Here is a 20,422-nt window from a genome sequence, read left to right on the forward strand (position 1 = left end):
ATATGCATACACACATACAGCACAAGACTCACACATTCTAAGGGCTGATGTGTTTTAATATCATATATCATATACACTCATATTCTTGTCCATTGTGATTCTGACAAAGAATAGGAGATGTTTTGGGATCAACATCGCAAGAGGAGTCTGGTTTACTGTGCTGTACTTTGATTTTTATTTTATTTTTATTTTTCGTCCCTGGTACAGGGTAGCTGAGACAGGGAAGAAGAGATGGAAGATAGGAGATGGAGAACCACACAAACACACACACACACACACTTCTCAACAATATGCCACCACAAGCAAATCTACACACATCCCTATTGTTCTATTGTTCTTCTCAGCAGAACACATAGTAGCATTTACACGAATGAGCCAAACAAAGATATTTCTTTTAAAACTACAGTTCTACTTCTCTCAAACACATACAGTTGTAAGATTTAATTTTTTATATCTGTAATCATAAAAATGTGGACACACACAAATTCCTTCAGTAGAGGTTTGACAACCAAAGGTTTTATTGTATTTTACACTGACAGAGAGAGAAAAAATGTTATTTGAAGATTTCAGGTACGAAATAATAAAATGAGTTCAATTTTCCCTAAACAGCCTCCTGCGGCTTTTCAAAGAAAAAAGCAAACTGGAATAACATTAAATATAAAATAATTACAAGGAGCAAAATCAATGGGAGAAAAAACAGGTTTTTCATCATGTGGGGTAGATTTGTGAGACTTGAAGGCATTCAGACATTTTGGGAACTTAGACATAACCTTTGACTTGTGTAGCAGGTGCCCTGCGAGGACTACTTTCTCCACTGCTGAAGGTGGGAGAGCCTGGGATGCCAGGTGGACTTGACCCAGCATAGAGTAGAGATCCCCCAATAAGGAGCAGGGCTGAAGCCGCCCAGCCAATGTAAAGGGCAGGGCCAAGCTCACGCTTGTGTGGAGCTGCCACATGTGGGTCATAGAAATCCCTGATGATGGAGTGGGCAGTCCAGCAGACAGGCACAAGGTAGAGGAACCCTGCGATGGCAAAAAGGGCTCCAGAGATGCGAGCAATACGGGCCTTGAGGCTGTTTACACCAATGCACTTAGTGCACTTGACTCCTAGGACCCCCAGAGCCAGAGCCAGGCCACAGAGCAGGATGGAGAACACTGTGAGGCCCCGGGCAGCCTGCATGTCACTGGGCAGAGCCAGTAAGCTGTCATACACCTTACACTGGATCTGACCTGTGTTCTGCACAATGCAATTCATCCAAAGGCCTTCCCAAATGATCTGAGCCGTCACTATGTTGTTACCGATGAAGGCAGTGACCCTCCACAGGGGGATGGCACAGACTATTGCCCCACCAACCCAGCCCACGATGGACATGATTAGGCCCAGCAACTGCATACCCGTGGTTGCCATGGTGAAAAATGTTGTTTAAATCAGATGGATTTGTCTTGGTTTTATATCAGTTTCTTTCTGTTGCAAAGGGCCCACGTATAGTCCCACAAAGAAATGTGACAGTCTACAGTACTGGAAATATTGTGTCCCACCAATGGATCCTCAGTCTCTGGGTGATGATGTTGATGAGATCAGCTTGGGTCAGACAAGGTCAAGTATCCTGAAATGTAGAAAAAACTATTAAAATCTATTTAATTCCATTTTTATTTAGCATACAAATACCAGTGCAAAATGTACAAATACAAAGATATTTATTACGTGTTACTCCTTACAGCAATTTACAGCATTACATCAGCAAAGTATGAAAAGACAAATGTAGCATATATTTATCATAAATATTTGGAAACAGACTGGGGGGCCGATGTTTAGTGGATTCCAGTAAGAACCGCAGAGAATAGCTGTCTTTGACACAGCTGTGGGTGTCGAGCTACGCCTTGCTGGGTGAGTGGATTATCTCAGAAAAACATGAGGAGACTCTGAACACAAGCAGCTTTCATGAGGGCTTGTAGAGTGGGCCAGGAGGACCTGTATCATCTATTTATCATAGCTCTCAGTATCCACATTTTACCAATTCTGTGAATCAAACCCTCCCTGCACAAGATCAGAGGAATAATGGCAGAGGGCTACGTTTTACTTATCATCAGCTAAGCACTTATCCATCGAAGGGGATTATTACTAGATCTAATATAAGGGAAATTACAGTCTCTCTTGTGAGTAGGCAGATAATAATGTATTGTATGAATCCAAGAAACCAGAATAACCATTTTGACCTGTCTACAGGCCCCTGATCTCTCTTTAGGAATCTGTGCCTTATCATTGATATAACCGATGGCTCTGTTTAGTAGGACTAGGTTACTTTCAGGGAAATACTGCAAACATTGCAGTGACGCAAGAGCAACATCCCAGTAACATCCCACTCACCTCCAACACTGAGACTATCACTACTTCAACAGGGAACTGTACAAATGTATGGTTTTGAGCACACAAAACTATCAGTTTTTCAGTCAAGTTGTTTTTTGATATTTTTGGAAATGTCACTTATGCACTGATAGAGAATATTAGCAAGGATAATTACCTTAAATGAAATATGGTGGACTATCTCTGCTCCCCCCAGTCCACAGGTTAGGGTTGCTGGTCCTTTGCTTGAGTAGGTCAGTTGTGGATGCCCGCAGTTGGGAGTGACAGCCCTGAGAAGTCAGTTTAGTCCACAGGAAGGCGGGAGAGCAGGGGAGGCTCTATCTGAGAGGTCAGGCGAACTGCAGCAAGGGGGTCGATCAGCTTTGACACCTCGGACTGGACTGGAAAATGGGGCTGCCCTCCGAGATGCCAGCACAAATCTGTGTGGCAGTGGGCAGAAGCATGCGCTTGTGTGCACGGCCGTGTTATTGTGTGAATGCGTGAATGTGTTTGAGTGTATCTCCCAGTGCCTGGTGTACGAGCACAATGCCCTGCTGTTTTGCCGTGCCCTCCCTCCCTGCTCCACGTCAACCTCTGTCCCAACCCTGCACCCCCTTACATCCATCCAGCTCAGCAACCCAGTTTCTCCTCTTTTTCGACTTTGACTCACTTGTTCATTTATGAGTGCCTTCTCTTTCTTTCTACCCTTTTCAGTCTGTTTATGGGTTTCATTTCATTTCATTCCAAGTTTTCAAGTGTAGGAAGTCAGTCCAACCTCTTGTTCACTGTTCTGATGGAGAAATGTGGCTCATTGTAGATTTTCATATGGACTTTTAAATTAATAAATATATTTATCATACTGGATTGTATATATTAAAAAAGATAATTACAAGAATAACAAGAATGTTTATACTGGATTTATAAATCTTGTATTGGGATTGATGTTCAGATACTGCAAAAACTAGAACAGATGATTAGCGGAGCAGCATTTTTGCCACCATGCAGGCGACCAGGACTGAAGAATGGATGAAGCCTGTCAGTGAAGGTATCCGTGAAGGTATAAATGTGGACTCCGGATTCTGCGCAGTAGAAGGACACGCGGCCCTCTGTGTTGTCCAGAAACACACCCACTTTCCTGGGCCTTTGCTCTAGAGCCAATGGGGTGACAGGAGAAGTGTTGGCAAAGTACTGGCCTCCAGCCTTTAGGCCTAAAGTCCAGAAACCATTTGCAGGGCAGACAGTGAACTTGCCCCTCCTGTTTATGGACTGTCTGACGACGCCCAGGTTCCACTCAATCTTCTCCCCAACCTCCACTTCCCAGTAGCACCTCCCACTGCCAAAGCTCTCTTTGGCCAGCACGTTTGCCACGCGGTCAAACCGCTTGGGATGATCTGGTACCTCCTGAAGCTTGTCTGTGTGTCTCACCTGTTTTCTGTCATCTGAGACGGAGAGGAAGGGGTGGGCTGTCTTCGCACTCAGATTGACATCCACTAGGAAAGAGGGAGAACACGTCAAACAATGTGGACATCCTTACCAGTTAAAGACAGCACACTACCACCTCCCTACCCCAGAAGTAGGGTTCATTCTTGTATTTACGATTGCAACACCGTCTCAAGCATTATCAGTATTTTATTTAGACAATAGCTTTGACATTTGCTTTGACACAAAAAAACTGCAACACCCTCGCCTTAATATTTCAAAATACACTCCTTCCACCATTAATACCTAAAAAAAAGGTAAAGGATTGTTGTCCTTTGCATGTGGCAAAGAACACCTTTATAACACATCTGATTCATTTTTTTCACTAATTAATCATGCAAGAGAATGCTGAAATATAAATGTGTTAAAAATAAAAAGACCCAAAAAAGTTGAAATAACCCTCCCCTTAACAAAAAGAAAGACTCACCTGTGTATTTCTCTGTCCTTTTAAGTTCTGTAAAGGAAGAGCCATGGGGAATGACATGTCACTGATTTAGTCTTAAGTTAACGCTGACTCAATACAGGAGATATCTTTGAAAAAATGTATTATTCACCTGATTTGGAGAGCCTGTTGACTTCTACTTTCATCTTATCGATCATGTCTGACAGTGCTCGTCTGGTGACCCCAATACAAGGGTCAGTCTCTACGGTAACCTTAGACCAGTCCTTCAGGTCAGAAAGGGAACTGGTGGAAATGATGTTCTGCATGACATAAAAAAAAGGTGTAAACATTTCACTTATTTTGGCCATGGATCAGTGCTTCACCATCACGTCGTCTGCCGTAGACAAAGGTGCTTACCAGGGTAACTTGCTTTGCATCATCGCTTTGATCACCAGTTCCAGGGATCTGAGGATCATATTCAGCCGTCTCCTTCCTCAGCTCCTGGATCTCCTGCTCCAGCTCTTTCACCAGCATTTCTACTCTCTTCTCCTCATCCCTCTCTCGCTCCTCAATTGCAGCAATGACCGCTTTGTGACTCTTCTCCATGGCATTTACCAGGGCGGAGAAGACTTTCTGGCTCTCTCGCACCTCTCTGAGGTAAGAGCTCTGATTGGACATCATCGTCATCATCATCATCGTCATCATCATCATCATCATCATCATCATCATCATCATCATCATTCAACTTTGCACATTTTTTAAGAATAAACAAAGATGTTTAATTTTTATAGAAGTATAGAAGTAAACGCACCTTTTGAACCTCAAGAGAATATTTCAACCTCTCTATCTTCTGCAGCCGTTCCTGAATCATTTGCTCGACATCTATAACCTGTGCACATGCAACAGTGACACAAGCATACACAGATATATTAGATTTATTAATTATCACATTATCACCTATGATGACAAATGCAAGCAAAGCAAGTACCATTTCCTTATCAGGAGGTTTCTGTGGTCGAGTCCTCCTGTAGTTGTCAGAGATCTCTGCCAGAATGCGGTTGACACTGAGGTCAGGCCTGTCAGTAAACACTCTCTTACAGTGGGGGCAGTATTTGGACTGGTGTCGTGCCCAGTAGTGGCAGAGGCAGGACAAGCAGAAGCTGTGTCCACATGGTATGGTAACTGGGCTGGTGAAGATGTCTCTACAAAGAGAGCACAAAAAGTGCTTCTCAGGGAGGAGGCTGATGGTAGAGGCCATTCTCTGAAAATAACAATGGCAGGAGGGCAATGTCAACAAAGTATGAAGGAAAGCTTTTTTATCTTTTGTTTTTCATTTAAAGGCCTCAATGGTAACATGGACAATTTATTTGATAAACAAATGGAAGTGGGACATCTTTGTATTTCCTGTTTTTATATATATATATATATAATAATGTTGTAGTATCTAGTATATATTAATCATTTGTTATCAAGTGCCTATACATATACATGAACAGTGGTGGAAAAATTATGCATGACATTATCAAATTGTTGTTACTGATGGAACAATGTGGAAGCAGTATTTTATAGCTGGAGCTAGTTTTAACTAGTTCTAACTACATACAATTAGGTAGTTTAGTCCAGTGGTTCCCAAGGGGTCAGGCCCCTCCAAAGGGCCACAAGAGAAATCTGAGGGGTCACGAGATTGTCAATGGTGCAGTAAAGAAGAAAAAAAACAAAGAAATTCTGCTACATGACTTCAACAGGTTTGAGTGAAAATGTCTCTTTAGTGGAACAATTCATAGAACATGACAACTACATGCTGCTTTTTTTTTTTTAAATTGGTCACATGTCAGAAAGGTTGGAAACTACACTATTTTCCCTCTGAACTATAGTAGATTAGAAATATAAACTAGCAGAAAAGAAATACTCAAGTAAAAATACACATTTTACGTATTGTTACATGGCTGTTCTTTACTGAAAATTTCACAAAAGGTTGTAATTTTAAATATTTGTCGTTTATGAAAAAACCACTTATGCAGCACTCAGTCTTACAGGACCAATCGACGTCAACAGCATTCCTCTCATACTATATAATGATACACAATAAACAGGTTATGTTTTTTTGTTTTCTTACTGATCTAACATCCATTTCATGTTAAAGTTCTCCATAGTGAAGCCTTTCCCTCTGATTATTTTCCACCACAACGTCTAATTATTGTCTCCTGTCCACAGACATTTGAGTTCTTTGTGACTGACTAACAGAGAAGGGAAGCAGTGATGTAAAAGATGTGATGTCAAGTATGTGGTCAAACAGGTAGCAACCAAGGTGTTTGTTACGTCATCTGGGAGCTACAACTCAGTTCCTGAATGTTAAAGGTTGTTTTCCATGAGATGTGTAATGTAATTTTTGACTCCATTGTACTCTGACATTCATTCTGGAAACAATGTCTTGATTACGCAACATGTTAATGAATGATTCACGTCTGATTTCTGTCAGAGAGTCCTAAAATCTTACAAAGGTGAGACAGAAAACAATATGGAAAAGTTCAAAGAGCCATGTGTGGTCTTACCTGTCCCAGTTGATCTTATCCAAATAGCACTCGGTCAGCCTGCCCTGCTTCTGTTCAGGGTTTCAGGGCAATAATACGTAAAGACTGCAATGGTTGACACTGAGCAGGTGTACTAAGGTGTGTTTGTATGTGTTGTCTAGGAAAGGGGCAGTGCTTCAGACAATGGCACTCTCAGTTGAGACTCCACCCTGAATGTTATCTGAGCTACACTTTAACCAGCCCACAGCAAGACTCCAGGAAATATTATAAGGTTACCAAACCAGAGCAAACCAAAGGCACAGTCAGTAATCTCAACATTTATTTAAAATATATTCATTTACAGTTGAAATCAGAGATTTATTGATTTTGACCATTATTAATCGTGTATAGAGTATAGAAAGGTATTGTATGTAGATGACAACTCGTGGGGAGTCAAGTTTGTCTTTTAATCTAAAGGGAGTTGTACATGTCCTTATCTAACTTGCGATCGTCAGCTGTAAAAGATACATAACGAACAGTTAGATACCAAGAGCACATGATATAAATCTCTTCTCTTGTTTCCTGACAAACAGGTAAGAAGTCAATGCCACGCTGTCAAGTTCGAGGAGCTGCGAAGAAGCGATTGATAAAGATTGAGTTGAAGTTGAGTCTGGCAGTTGGAGCAACTCTGTTCTCCATATGCTTTATAGCAACCTGGGCTGTTCCTCCTGCTGATCCTCCAACGGCACCACCAATGATCCCATAAAGAACCATCCCTCCTGGCCCCTCTATGGACCCAACCAGTGCTCCCATGACGGCTCCCACAACAACACCCGTCCCCAGCCCTCTGGCCAGGGAGGTTCTGAGCCATCCATTGTCCATCTCTGCCTTGGCTCTTATCTCAGTGCCAACACTGGCAGTGTAGGCATCCTTCTGGTGATACAACTCGTCTGCTACATAGTGCTTCTCCATAGCAGTCCATGCCTTCTCGATCTCTGCTGTCCTCTGCTTCCTGAGCTTTTTCTCCTCCTTCTTCACATAGTCTTCTGCCCTCTGGAAAGTTCTGCTGGAAAAGTAGCCCCCACCTAATGAGGCCACCATCATCTCTATCTTCTGCAGAAGCTCTCTGTCCCGGCTGCGATCTCTCCAGTTCTTGCTGAAAATGTGAAAGCGTCCACCGTACTTCTCGATAAGTTCTTTCAGGTGCCAGTCAGTCTTTTGCACTTTGTTTTCCAAGGCAGCTCCCTCCAGATTTCCTTCATAGGCCAGGAGGACCATGCAGTGCTTCAGACAGTGCCTTCCAAAGCGTTCCTTCATCAGTCTGGGAGTATTTATGTCATTTGGGGAGATTTTCTCCATGTCAAAGGCAACAAGAAAGGCATGAGGACCAGGGATACATAAGCACTTAGACCTTCTCAGCTCCATCTTCCTCTTGGCTTGAGATATATCCTTCTCATAGATGTTTGGGCCATTGATCACAGCCACTCGTCGACCAGCCAGCTCTCCAATATTCTTCTTGCTGCCAGAAATGCTGGTGATATCCTTAGAAAACTCCTCCCTCCCAAGTATGATATTAGTAAGTAGGAACTGAGAAGGTCCATTGCTGCCAACCACCATAAGCCTCAGTTCCGTAGTAGAGCCTGTGAAAAAGAGAAGTAAAAACCCATTGCAAATGCAAAAAAATGCTTTCACTTATCATTATTCTATATCTAGCTTTAAAGTGCATAAAAATCCATGTATGATAGGTTGTACAACAGACTAACAAACTAATGCTTTTTCAAACAATCTTGCATTATTAACAATGCACTGTAAATGTGATGATTTGCTCTTATAGTTTTCTTCTGTAGCTTAACAAGATAATGAGTCTGTGAGGACGTTCTTTGAGCTAAATGATTAGGATGATGCTGAGGTTACGTAACGTTAACTATCACAGCACAGGCTGATGGTAATATCATTAGTTCTGCAGGTATTTGGTCACAAACCAAAGTATTGAACAAATTGAAATTTTGACCAATTGAAACGTCAGCAGATGACCAGAGTGATTACAATTCATCCTTAAACAACATGAATGTGTGTACCACATTCACTGGAAATCAACCTGATAGTTGCTGAGACAAAGTCAGAGGATCACCAATGACATAAATATTCACTGTCTGGCAATGAAGAATGCGTTTGAGATATTTCACTGGAAGTTGAAAAAATGATCTGCTGGTGACAATAGCTGAAAAGTTGAAGTTCACCGGAGTCATTAGGAATCATCCTCTGAACACCAAGTGCTGAGCTGTTTCAGTCTGGACTAAAGTGGTGGACTGACCGACCAACAGGACCAATCAAACTGTTTCTAGTTCTGTTTTAGCTGCCACATCGCATGTAAACTGATATGGTCTATGATACACCTACCTTTTTTTTTTTTCTTGAGTTAAAATAAAGCAGAGTAGTCGGTTCCACATCGTATTTTTATTTTTTACCCTCTGTACATATCAAATCAGCGAACTTACCTTTCTTCCTCTTATCCATTTGGTAGATTTACAGCACAGATTCGCTCTTTTAATTTGGATTACCTCAAAGTTTTCCAGCTTCTCACTGGGCTGAACTCATATAACTCCCATAACTGTTACATCTATTCAATGAAAACACATCCCTGTTCTTCCCCCCAGTCTCTCTCTCTCTCTCTCCCTCTCTCTCTCTCTCGCTGTTGATGAGGTAATTGGGCACCAGATTTAATATTAAATGGAAAATGCCCTCAGGGTCAGAAGCTGGCACTGAGCACATTCACATTTATTGACATTTTTAATGAAATACTGAGATTAATTGCTCAATAAATTTGTGTATATTGTCACATGTTTAGAATAATATAGGAGAGGACAAGAGCAGTTATACATTTTCTTCTGTTGTGGATGTTGACTTGCCCATTTCTTCACTTACATACAGACATCACATCATTAGTAAAATCATCACAACAAATCCTGCAAAATTAATCAGTGATGAGCATAGGCAATTATTTGAAGCTGACAAGCATCAGGGATTGTAGAGTCGTTTGTCCACCAACAGAGATGCTTTGGCTCTTGATGACGACAATGATAAAGAGATTTAATTAGCAGTAACCCTGATGAGTAAATGCTTTTACACCGTTGACTGTCGAAAATGAATATTCTAATTTTAAAGGTGATGCAACAAGGTTATTTCACTGTCAGTCCACCAGGCAATGTTTTTTTTTTTTTTTCCTGGGTTCAGGGAAATCAATAGCTCATTAAATTAGTTTGATCCTGTGTGAGTAGACCACAAATAATATTCCAAATATAGACCAGTGCCTTTATGTATAGTCACCGCAACAACAAATACCACTTGTTTCAAAGACCTGCAGATATATAATTCACCCTCACGCAAAATGCATTCAGTATTCAGATGTCCGCATCCAACACTGGCAGCACAAGCTACAGAGAGAAAGACTTCTTGCATTTAACAGACTTACAAGTCAATGCTCAAACACAAGAGTACGAGCCATTAGTCATTATCAGGAAAAGCTAGAAAACAAAATCTGTTCAACAAAATCTGTATTTCTTGAAATACTGAAAAGTAATTTTTTTTTAGGATAAGTTCAGCGCACAAGAAGGAGGCCAAGGGGCAGCACTTACTAACTTCCTTGTACAAGCTTAACAACTCTACGCATCAACCTGAAATTTGGTTTTCTTGTGGACAAGAAGTGTGGGAACCAGACAATGTAAAAAGTTATATCGTCCATACTTTAGGAGGTTCAGTGTATTTCTATTTTAAGAGGTGTCCTCTTCGGTTTAATCCATTAACCACGGTTCTGTGATGTTTACATGATAAGTTATTAAGCATCAAATAAAGTTATATAAAATGAGGTGGACACAGGCCTGAAGCTTCTCAGTCGCAGGCCCACTGTTGCTCACAGTAGCGGTTTGTCCATGGGTGAGTCCGACGCTTGTGAAACAGCGCCTCTGCGTGGTCAAACTTCGCAACACCTAAAGAGGAAGTCGCGTTTACGCGTTTCCTGTTTGAGGCGACGTGACAGCTGCTTGACCAAATGACTCCGCGGTACTTTGTAGTTCCCTGGGTCACATTGGTGTCATCAGTGAGTCTGACGCGGTCTTTACACTTACGATGGAGCCAGGCGTGTGTGGCTCTCGCTGCTGGGAGCCATGTGTTCAAGTGAAGGACAAGCTAATTAAACCCGCCGTCAGATAGCCGGGATACACCCCGTCACCAGAAATGATCAGACCCACGTTTCCCTGGGCCAGACGTGCCCTCTCTCCCGGTCTGCGCTTCCTCTCTGGCGGAGAAATAATTGGAGACGTGACTGAGTGCGCAGGCTCCCCGCAGCTCACAAAGCAGGCGTCTCTCTACGTACACGTAAGCTGGCTTTTTTCAGCTGATGAAATATTTCTGTGCAGAGACACACACACACACACACACACACACACAAATCTGCAAACGCGTGAATGCAATCCATTTTCATTCCTTTAATGCAAATGTCATAAAAAAAATGAAATAAAAAAAAAAAAACAAGTTTGCCCAGATGGTGTCAGTGTCAAATCTTCCTCCTCCAATCTGCAGTGGCCTTACTGTCTGAGGAGGTGCTCCTACTGCAACTTCAACAAGTATATACCCAGGGAGAACAATAACCACATCATGACTGACTGCCTTCAGCGGGAGACTGAGACATTGCTGCAGCTTAGTCAGGTGTCCTGGTATGGCGATTCATATTTTATTTTATTTTATTTTTTAGACATTCAACAGGAGATCATCCTGTCATCCCTGCATCTTCCGACTTTAACCACCCTTGGTTGTTCTGGTTTCCAGCATCACCTCTGTATTTTTTGGTGGTGGGACTCCAAGCCTGGCACACCCGTCCACCATCGCCGCAATACTTGAAACTGTTTCCAGGCAGGTGAATCTACCAGATGAGGCTGAGGTCACACTCGAGGTCAATCCTACTCCTGTGGGAATGTCAAAGCTGGAGGATTACTGCCGTGCAGGGGTGAACCGTTTCTCCATTGGGGTCCAGGTGAGTGTAATTTGTAGAGGGCTGATCAAAGAGGAATAGATTATGTACTGTTACACTGTCCATATCACATTTTCACTCCTTCAGTCTTTGCAGGATGATGACCTGAAAATTCTGGGAAGAGACCACAGTTCTCATCAGGCTTTGCAAACCATTGAAGAGGCTCAGAGGCTGTGCCCAGGGAGGGTGTCAGTGGATGTCATGTTCGGGCGCCCCGGGCAGAGTGTTGAATCCTGGGAGAATGAGTTGTCCGAGCTGCTGGGGGCATGTGACGACCACGTGTCTCTGTACCAGCTGACCCTGGAGCGAGGCACCCAGCTGTTTAAACAGGTGCAAAAAGGGGAAGTGACTGTGCCAGCTGATGATGTGACGGCAGAGATGTACCAGTGTGCCAGGAGGACTCTCCAACAGAAGGGCTTTCTGCAATATGAAGTTTCAAACTTTGCAAGAAATGTAAGTCAGCCGAAGCCGAATTATTGACCTCAGAAATGTGATCCTCCTCCCTTGATTGACTTCATTCCAACATAACAATTATAGGAAAGGTAAATTTGTTAGTAGAGTTCCTTTTGAATACTGAAGGCAGTTCATATGACAAAATAACAGGGGATGAAGGAATACGAGTTTCAGTGTGACAGTGTAGAAATAGGTTAGTTAGTTTGAGTAAAGCAACTGCTGTAGTAATAAAGAAGTTGCGAACAGAAAGGTATTTAGTTCTGAAGAGTTTAGAGCTGTAGCAGACCTTATAGCCTCTGGGTGTTGATATTTCATGTCTTTACATTTAGCAGTAACCTCTCCATAGAGTAATTTTCATTGTTAGAGGCACAGCCTGCCAGCCATGCAGATTTCAGATTACCTTCACCTGCACGAGGGATTTACAGGAAACAATGACAGACAACAGCCTCACTGTTTACTGTTCACTCACAGTTCACACTGTGTTAGAGGTGTGTCAAGTTACTGCTGATGCCAACAGAAAATCCTGCTGCCGCCGCCTAATGTTGAAGTGTTCAGCTGGTGAAACATCAGGTGGCTTTCATTAAAGGAGCTATTTGTAAGATCTGCTACTGCTTCATAGCCAAACGTCAGCATTAACAGCTGATTACTTACCAGTCGAGAAGAAACGTTGCAGCATCAGACTTCTTACTCTTACTTCTTACTCACCAAGAGCGTATGAAATCAACGCCACTGTTCACTCTTGTTTTGCTTATATTCATATCACTTATTTTCTTCTCCTGAAGTTAGCATGTTAATTAGCTATCCTTGGCCTGGCCGGACTGTCTCATAACTTTCCGATAGCAAGTCACTGTAGCATCCAGTCTACTCTGAAGAAGTAGCGCCGCTCAGAGGGCCTATTGTAAACTCTTGTATTGTAAATGGCTGAAGCTCTTGGCAAGCAACCATCACCACCACCTACTCCCAGCAAGAAAGCGTGTTCAGTGACAGAGAAAACCTACATATATCCCCCTTAAGCAAACTACTTCGTCATATTGCATAAGGCGTTAGGAAGCTGATTTTCGACTTTTTGCATTTCAGTTTTCACTAAGTGGATTTAGGTTAGAGCATAAAAGCATTCCGTTGCTGCTGAGCAGTGAAAATCTAATGAGTTTTAGCAACACTGTAACTGCTGAAGAACATTTGACCACTGTTAAAAACGTGTATGAAGTTAAAAAAAAAAACCCCCAAAAAAAACCCAGTGTCTGCTGCTGTTTATAATTTCCTATTATTCAGCTTTTCTGTTTTGTTTTTGATGAACTCTGCTTCATCAACAAGGCAGATGTCTGCTTTGTTTTACACCACACTGACTCATGAACGTGTCTGAGAGAAACAATCACGACAACACGGTAACACTTTCCATTGTGTAATACAGAATGCCATGAGTCATCACAATATGAGCTACTGGAGGGGAAGACAATACGTCGGCGTCGGCCCAGGTGATCTATTATCTACACTGAAAGCAGTGATTGATGAATGTTGCACGTGTGGAAAAGTTAGATTTAACTTTTTTTTTTGTGTGTGTAACAGGAGCACACGGGCGGTTTGTTCCTTTGGGGGAGGGAGGTGTCGTCCGGGAGGCGCGGACCCAGACTCTCGAGCCTGACGTGTGGATCCGTGAAGTCCAGCAGAGGGGTCATGGGACGCGGAGGAGGATTCAGCTCAGCCATCTTCAACTGTGAGCTGTTGCATTTACAGACGCTAGCGTTGTGTCTTGTCATGGGTGTATTTGGTAATTACAGAGGGCAGCTGCACCTTTCAGTCCAGAAATTCTCTGTTAATGTGAAAAGTAATGGTTGTGTGTCAGCCAGTCCACCGGGTGTAATTGAACACAGTGTGAGAAAACATAGTCTTAGAGGTCGCTATACACGTGCTTGTTCTTTCATGTGAAACGTGATCATCAAACTCGTCTATTCAGTCCATTTACTGACTCTGTCCTGTCCTTGTTATTATCTGTGAGGTTGTGTTTTGAAAGCTGTTTGTTTGGCAGATTGGAGGAGGTGTTGGTGATGGGGATGAGAATGACAGAGGGCATTAATCACAAGGTAAAGCATTACACACACAATAAACCCTTTATATCTACATGATGTGCCCCCAGTGGAGAACATTTTATTCAGTACAGTTTCTGTGTAATCTTCTCTGTCATTTAAGACGATGCTCAGTATTCAGTGAATTTTATGAAACGTGATGTTGTTGTTTGTGGTCATTTTCTGATATTTAACAGCACTGGGAGTTGTTTAGCCCTCAGCTGGGTCTCCGTGAAGTGTTTGGGACATCCACAGATGTCCAAGAGTTGCTGCACAATGGACAGCTGATTCTTGATGACAGGTGACTTAGCATTTTATGATACTTGAAGGCAAAGTTTTGCCTTTTTTATTGGCGAGAAAGACGTTCTCCATTTGTGCGTGGCTGCAAATAATTCAGTCATTGTTATCATAATTAGATGTTCGATATGGCAAAGAGAAGAATCTGATCACATTTGAAAAGCTGGAACCAGAACCGTTTATCAAAATGTTGCCGATTAATTTTTCTGTCAAATCGAGCATTTGATTCATTGTCACAGCTCTACACTAAAGTCTGAATCTCTTCTCTATTTTTTCCCCTCTTATCAGAAGTCTGCGCTGCTCCTGGGATGGACTGGCCTTACTGGACAGCATACTACCAGCTCTTCTGGTGGAGCTAGAGACACAAATCCTCCACAGGCCACAAAGGGTCCGTAGTGCTAATGGACAAACACAGAAGACCTCTAAATCATAATGAATGTCATTTTAATGGAGCAGATGACTTTGGAGAAAGCTCATTTGTAGGTAAGGCTGGCAGGATGTGTACGAATATCCCAAAAACAGGCTGATATTGACCCGTCAAATCAGTTTCACCTGTCTTATTCATGTTTAGTGCTACAATATTTAAATTCCTTATTCAAGGCTGTGCCATTTTTCACTTTGATCTCATTGTTTCCTTCTCATTGTTTCTTTGCTGTTGAGCTGTCACGACAACTCAAACTGCCACAACCTGACTAGTGTAATTATGGCTGGCACTGAAACATTTCTCATGAAGTCATTTTACTGTCATCTAAACATAATTGTTATTCTTGTGGTGCAAAAGACATTGTTTAGAATCGGTTTGAATGCCTGTGTGTTCTTCTGTGTATACCTGTATTAAAGTTTTACTGCATTTATAATACACCTGCTGAATAGATGAATCTATTTCCATTCCAGTCCATATTTAAGCCGCCACCATGTTCAGCACATTGACAGACACGCTTGCCGAGAAAAGACTTGCAGGCAGAGCATTTGCTAAAATCTCATGCCCATACGCACTAATTATCACTTATAAATACTGTAGATAGCACACCATCTGAACTAACATGAATGTCCTGGCCAACTCTGACTGTAGCCTCAGTACGTTCTCAGAGAAGGACTCCTACTCTCTTTTGGAAAATCAATGTATTCATTAACCCTTTAAATACATAAACTGGAGAAAAACCTTTGGCAGTAGGCTCATTTTCTAGATCTGTGTAATTGATGTGGTTTTAATTACAGAGAAAATGTGTTTCAACATACAGATGGGTGACAAATCAAAGGAAAAATCAACATCAAATGTCTTAGCAAGGTGTTAGGCCACCACATGCTGCTAGAACAGCTTCAATGCTCCTTGCCATTTAGACTGCAAGTCACTTGGTCCTACTGGAGGGATGGACACCATCCTTCCTAAAGATATTCCCTCATTTGGTGTTTTGATGATGGTGGAGGAGAACGCTGTCTAACACATTGGTCCAAAATCTCCCATATGCATATGATTCTCATGATGTTCATACTCATCAAACCATTCGGTGGCCCCTCAGTGATCAATGGATGGGGGTTATTGTTGTCCTCCACTCATTTTTCAGGGTTTTCATGTATTTCCTTTAATTTGTCCCCCTCGCCATATGAAAAAAAAAGAAGTTTGCAATGATACTTGATTCATGAATTAATATTTCTTTGGGCTTTTATGGAGCAGAGCTTTGATTTCTCTGTGTGTCAGAACTTTGTCATTTGGCCTCATTAATATTTACTCCTTCACTTTTCAGTAAGGAGTGCTCCCCCCCCCCCCCCCCCTTCAGTGATGGGACATAAGTTGAAGTTGCTTAGTGACAGGGGCAACAGTCAGAGCCGAATTGAATAAGCGGCCAGGCTCTCTCCATGGTGCTGATTTCACACAGTTCTCGCCCACCTCCCCCCTCTGAAAGCAACGATGCTCTAATGTGGCGTTTAATTGGTCTCTAACCATGGTGAAACATGAGTGTGTGTGGACTACTGGTGCTGATTAACAGGCACACACACACACACACACACACACACACACACCTCGGTCCTTGGTGCCGTGGGCGCACTGAAATGTGAACAGTCTCTCTGATAACGGATATTGAAAGACGTTTAAGGTCGGCACTTGAGTCACCTCCCTCCCACGCATGTACGGTCAGGTGTTGCATCATCACTTGAAAACCATTGATTGCTTTCGTTCACGGCCATAGTCTAACAGCACTGGTCTCCATCACCTGTTTCATAAACAGGCTTCATGTCTGAAGCGTTTGAACAGATGACGACAATGCACATATGACGATCAGAAATAATCGCTTTTATTATAGGAATACATAATACAGAAACATAGCCAACATAATAATAAAATATGAACGCACTGGTCCAGCCGAGTGCTACAGAGTATAACTCCTGACATAATGAGACATTGCAGCATACTACTGCAATTGGTTTATCGAGAAGGCTCACAATTCATTGAATCTGACACCTCTCTGGTTTGTGTTGTTTGGTGCTTGATCCAAGCACCAGCTGCAGGTCGCTGCTGAAGCTCGGGCGGCGCGCCAGAGGGTCCACGGCAGCACAGGGCGCACCGATCGGTCCCCGCGTCCGGCTCCCTCTCCTGCCTTGCTGGCCGATGCACAGCGACTGGTAGGTGGGGATAGATACGATCTGATGTCGTGACGGACTGGTCTCGGCAGGCAGCCCGCCTAGTGAGGCGAGGGCTCTGAACATACCCTCCAATCCGGAACCGTCCTTAGCCGAGGTTTCGAAGAAGGAGACCCCCTCACCGAGGATTTCTGCCACCTCCGACCGGCTGACGACTCTCTGCGCCTCCAGGTCCGCTTTGTTCCCGCATATCACTGCAGGAACTCTCGCGGGGTTTTTTAATTTGAGTAACTTTGCCTTCGCAGCTTTGATCTCGTTCAGCAACTCACAGACTTCACTGAAAGAGTCTTTGTCGTCCAAACTGAAGACAAGCAGAAATATGTCACCTGGAAAGCAGGAAAACACAAGTTCAAGGACACAATCACTATCTCCATAATCTTTAGTTATGGGTTACACAGGCCTACAGATTCAGTATAATAATAAGCATACTGGCTCACCTGTCAGTATGGACAACCTCCGTTTTGCAGGGAAGTCCCTCTCGTTTGATGCGTCCAGAAGATCGACCTGGTACGCCTCTCCTCTGATGTGGAACAGCTTTCTGTGGAAGTCCTCAGCTGTGGGTTCATAGCGCTCTTCAAATTCTTTTCCCAAGAACCGCTGCAGGATGTTGGTTTTGCCTACTCTCTGTGCGCCTAGCACAACTACTCTGTGGCAGTTCTTGGGCTTGGTCAGACCCAAGTCCAGAAGATCCACGGACCCCTTTGGGAGGCGATCAGTGGATACTTGCCGATTGCCAGAACTTGAGGATCTACTCGAAGCTGCTCTCTTATCATGTTGTCTCCAGCGCCCTCTAACCGATTTGATGATGCCCATGCCCGTCTTCGATATGTTTGAGACTTTGGGGTGCTGGAGTGCCGAGGTGAGGGCTGTGCTCTGCAGGACTTGGTGCGTAATGTGTGCTTGGTGATGCCCGGTGAGAGAGTCGAACATTTCAAAGATGCCATCAACGGGAAGATAAAACTTCTCAGCTGTGTTCATCTCTATGTTCTTTCAAGCATCTCCAGGCACCGAGAGGAGAGGCCGTCAAAATCTCGCTAGCCCAGTTGCTTCTCCATGTGTGCTCCGAAACAGAGCCGAGCGTCCACTCTTATACACCCACACCAAGCGCAGTGTGTGCGTCACAGAGCCTCATCCAGAAGACATTCCTTTTATAGAAGCACCAAGAAGCCCTCAAACAAAAAAAAAAACTGACAAGATCTATCTCCAGTTTAGTTGCTGTAAATTTCCCTTGAAGAAAGGAGCCCTGGAGTTTTCACATGGCATGCTGCAGCTTTTCAAATGTGTTCAAACGAAATTCCGAGTTAAATGATGTTTTTATTCACTTTGTTCTGAGGCAAATCCTTGTAAAAATGCATTCAGATCTGCTCTCATCTAATTAAAAGGTACTTGTGTATTTTTAGCGCCTTCACGTGAAGGTGTCTCTTGTCTCATTATGGATAAATGGATGAATGGACTGGTGGACACAGTGTTCAGATAATTGCTCAAATCCCTGTAGTCATGGACACTGTGGGTGTGAAGTGTGAGCTCAAATTAATTTTGTTCATTCTCTTCTCTGAGAGCTCTGCCACGATGACGGTTGTTGTTCGGTGTGTTTTCAGTTTTACCGTGCGTGTATTTCTATGTTCATATAACCTTCACACAGTGTTTTCGTAACAGCAGCCACTTGAATATATGTACCTGCACTGCCTGGCATAACTGTGCATTTGGGATTGTGTTATTCATGAGTCTGGTGTGAGGGGCACTTAGATACAATCCCTATTGTTTTCCAGATGATCACGACTTGCTCAGAGTGATAGGACAGCTTCCTCTCTCTGCTGTGTGATTCATGAAGCTTTATGAGTCCTCTGCAGCAGCATCAGCTTCAATAGCTGTGATCTGATGTTATTTTCCACTGAATGGCAACACATTCATATATTGTTAGTGGCTTCAAGGGCATAAATCATAACTTTTTCCTTTATGGAGAGAAACATTTGCATCGGTGGATAAACACTTATTGTAGAAGGAAGGTTTGGCAAAGGGAGCGCAGTGAAAGCTGAAGGACACATCACACCTCTGCTGACTTAAAAGTACTGAACTGTGCACTGACACAAACACTGTGCCAGTTCATTACAGGAGCCCAAATATTCTAAAGAGCTGCAGCTTTTTTTTCTCTCCATCCTTTTCACAAACCAAGGCCACTCTGAATGGACAGCCCACACAAAAGGTTCTTCCTTGAAACCTGAAGAATATGTTGGATGTGCAATCGTCGAGAGAGGACAGGCTGATTACCATGGCGCAGCTCAGTGCCGCAGCTGAAAACCATGTTGAGATGGTAACAGCGTGACAGTGGTGCATTTTCTTTTACCTTAGAATTTATGATGATTTATTGGACGACAAGCATTATGGCACAAACCTGTGTTTGAAATAGCCTATATAAGGAAATGAAATTTGCAGTACTCAAACATAATCAGGTGTTGAAATACTTTCTAAAATTAGACATGTCTATATAGTACAGACAGTGAGTCATTAATTATTTGTGCCTTTTACAGTCTACCGATTGTCTTGTCAGCAGTAAACATCAATATGATTTTAAGACATTGTGGGTGATTGTGGTTTATACTCTTGTCTCTATAAGGAATTATTTGTGCTACATGGATCCTCAGTTTGAAGATTAGCACACCATATAAAACAAATACCAATACCTTTTACTTAACTCTAACTTTGTGCCTTGGGTCCTGAAGAGCCCAGGCCCACTGTAACAGCTTAAGAAATATACTATTCTTTGTTTTGTGACTTTGACCCTTAATGATTTTCTCCAACATTGTGAGAATTGCATAAAAGCATGATTTTTGAACTGGTGACATGTTTCAGACATAAAATGTCAGAGTCTGCAGCTGTAAAACCTGGTTCAGTACAATGGATTTTCATACACTCAATGGAAAATCAGTACTTTCTATGCAGCACAAATCCTTTCAACTAGAAGATATGTCTATGTGGTGTTTTACAGCAGTTAGATCTCTCTATATACATTTTTTCATGTACAGCTCATACAACATGGAAAAGTAAAACCAATATCAACAAACAATAATTTACCTTGGTGCAAGGCACAGTCGTGTATTGTTGTTATTGCCAACCTATCCTTAGTCGAAGTGCAATGCCATACTGGCTGTCAAGTGTATATGTATGAATACAGAGACCACTTTCATATGATACAGCTTGGTTTGTATTTATGGAAATGATTGGACCACAT

General features: G+C 42.6%; 5 protein-coding genes across 7 annotated transcripts; 1 reads left to right on the plus strand and 4 right to left on the minus strand.

Annotated features, from left to right (window-relative positions):
- Positions 1-489: 489 nt before the first annotated feature.
- On the minus strand, positions 490-1,407 carry cldnk (claudin k). The gene has a single exon (XM_071473010.1). It carries the CDS (start codon positions 1,405-1,407, stop codon positions 760-762), a length of 648 nt encoding a protein of 215 aa, XP_071329111.1. The 3' UTR covers positions 490-759.
- btr02 (bloodthirsty-related gene family, member 2) lies at positions 490-6,893 on the minus strand. The gene is made up of 8 exons (XM_071473002.1): positions 6,757-6,893; positions 5,193-5,465; positions 5,016-5,093; positions 4,622-4,870; positions 4,377-4,524; positions 4,250-4,276; positions 2,522-3,833; positions 490-1,606 (listed from the first exon to the last, which is right to left on the minus strand). The coding sequence occupies exons 2-7, from the start codon at positions 5,460-5,462 to the stop codon at positions 3,289-3,291; spliced, it is 1,317 nt and encodes a 438-aa protein (XP_071329103.1). The 5' UTR covers positions 5,463-5,465; positions 6,757-6,893; the 3' UTR covers positions 490-1,606; positions 2,522-3,288.
- A 291-nt stretch (positions 6,894-7,184) lies between these two features.
- On the minus strand, positions 7,185-10,597 carry LOC139615186 (GTPase IMAP family member 7). Of its 2 annotated transcripts, XM_071473006.1 has the most exons (2): positions 10,459-10,597; positions 7,185-8,354 (listed from the first exon to the last, which is right to left on the minus strand). In XM_071473006.1, the coding sequence occupies exon 2, from the start codon at positions 8,329-8,331 to the stop codon at positions 7,330-7,332; it is 1,002 nt and encodes a 333-aa protein (XP_071329107.1). In that variant the 5' UTR covers positions 8,332-8,354; positions 10,459-10,597; the 3' UTR covers positions 7,185-7,329. The 2 variants fall into 2 exon arrangements, with proteins under 2 accessions (XP_071329107.1, XP_071329106.1); XM_071473005.1 differs by lacking the exon at positions 10,459-10,597 and having other exon boundaries at positions 7,185-8,465.
- Positions 10,598-10,731: 134 nt separating this feature from the next.
- rsad1 (radical S-adenosyl methionine domain containing 1) lies at positions 10,732-17,187 on the plus strand. Of its 2 annotated transcripts, XR_011687244.1 has the most exons (10): positions 10,808-11,088; positions 11,293-11,426; positions 11,539-11,743; positions 11,828-12,193; positions 13,605-13,668; positions 13,760-13,907; positions 14,220-14,274; positions 14,454-14,557; positions 14,842-15,036; positions 17,050-17,187. XR_011687244.1 is itself a non-coding variant. In XM_071472999.1 (9 exons), the coding sequence occupies exons 1-9, from the start codon at positions 10,948-10,950 to the stop codon at positions 14,984-14,986; spliced, it is 1,362 nt and encodes a 453-aa protein (XP_071329100.1). In that variant the 5' UTR covers positions 10,732-10,947; the 3' UTR covers positions 14,987-15,423. The 2 variants fall into 2 exon arrangements, 1 of the variants encoding a protein (XP_071329100.1); XM_071472999.1 differs by lacking the exon at positions 17,050-17,187 and having other exon boundaries at positions 10,732-11,088; positions 14,842-15,423.
- On the minus strand, positions 16,830-18,306 carry rasd2a (RASD family member 2a). Its single transcript, XM_071473004.1, has 2 exons — positions 17,631-18,306; positions 16,830-17,519 (listed from the first exon to the last, which is right to left on the minus strand). Exons 1-2 carry the CDS (start codon positions 18,169-18,171, stop codon positions 16,999-17,001), a joined length of 1,062 nt encoding a protein of 353 aa, XP_071329105.1. The 5' UTR covers positions 18,172-18,306; the 3' UTR covers positions 16,830-16,998.
- Positions 18,307-20,422: the final 2,116 nt, after the last annotated feature.

The sequence above is a fragment of the Trachinotus anak genome, unplaced genomic scaffold (genome assembly GCF_046630095.1).
Source record: "Trachinotus anak isolate AG129_WGS33_773 ecotype Australia unplaced genomic scaffold, CSIRO_AGI_Tana_v1 ptg000003l, whole genome shotgun sequence".
NCBI classification, from domain to species: domain Eukaryota; kingdom Metazoa; phylum Chordata; class Actinopteri; order Carangiformes; family Carangidae; genus Trachinotus; species Trachinotus anak.

Excerpts from the sequence above, each read along its gene's own strand:
- cldnk (XM_071473010.1), bottom strand. The coding sequence starts at position 1,407 with ATGGCAACCACGGGTATGCAGTTGCTGGGCCTAATCATGTCCATCGTG.
- rsad1 (XM_071472999.1), top strand. The coding sequence starts at position 10,948 with ATGATCAGACCCACGTTTCCCTGGGCCAGACGTGCCCTCTCTCCCGGT. Across the intron at positions 13,669-13,759 it reads ATACGTCGGCGTCGGCCCAG|GAGCACACGGGCGGTTTGTT; the intron begins GTGATCTATTAT and ends TGTGTGTAACAG. Across the intron at positions 14,558-14,841 it reads CAGCTGATTCTTGATGACAG|AAGTCTGCGCTGCTCCTGGG; the intron begins GTGACTTAGCAT and ends CCCTCTTATCAG.
- btr02 (XM_071473002.1), bottom strand. The coding sequence starts at position 5,462 with ATGGCCTCTACCATCAGCCTCCTCCCTGAGAAGCACTTTTTGTGCTCT. Across the intron at positions 5,094-5,192 it reads AACCTCCTGATAAGGAAATG|GTTATAGATGTCGAGCAAAT; the intron begins GTACTTGCTTTG and ends GCATGTGCACAG. Across the intron at positions 4,525-4,621 it reads ATGCAAAGCAAGTTACCCTG|AACATCATTTCCACCAGTTC; the intron begins GTAAGCACCTTT and ends TATGTCATGCAG.
- LOC139615186 (XM_071473006.1), bottom strand. The coding sequence starts at position 8,331 with ATGGTGGTTGGCAGCAATGGACCTTCTCAGTTCCTACTTACTAATATC.
- rasd2a (XM_071473004.1), bottom strand. The coding sequence starts at position 18,171 with ATGAACACAGCTGAGAAGTTTTATCTTCCCGTTGATGGCATCTTTGAA. Across the intron at positions 17,520-17,630 it reads GAGGTTGTCCATACTGACAG|GTGACATATTTCTGCTTGTC; the intron begins GTGAGCCAGTAT and ends CCTGCTTTCCAG.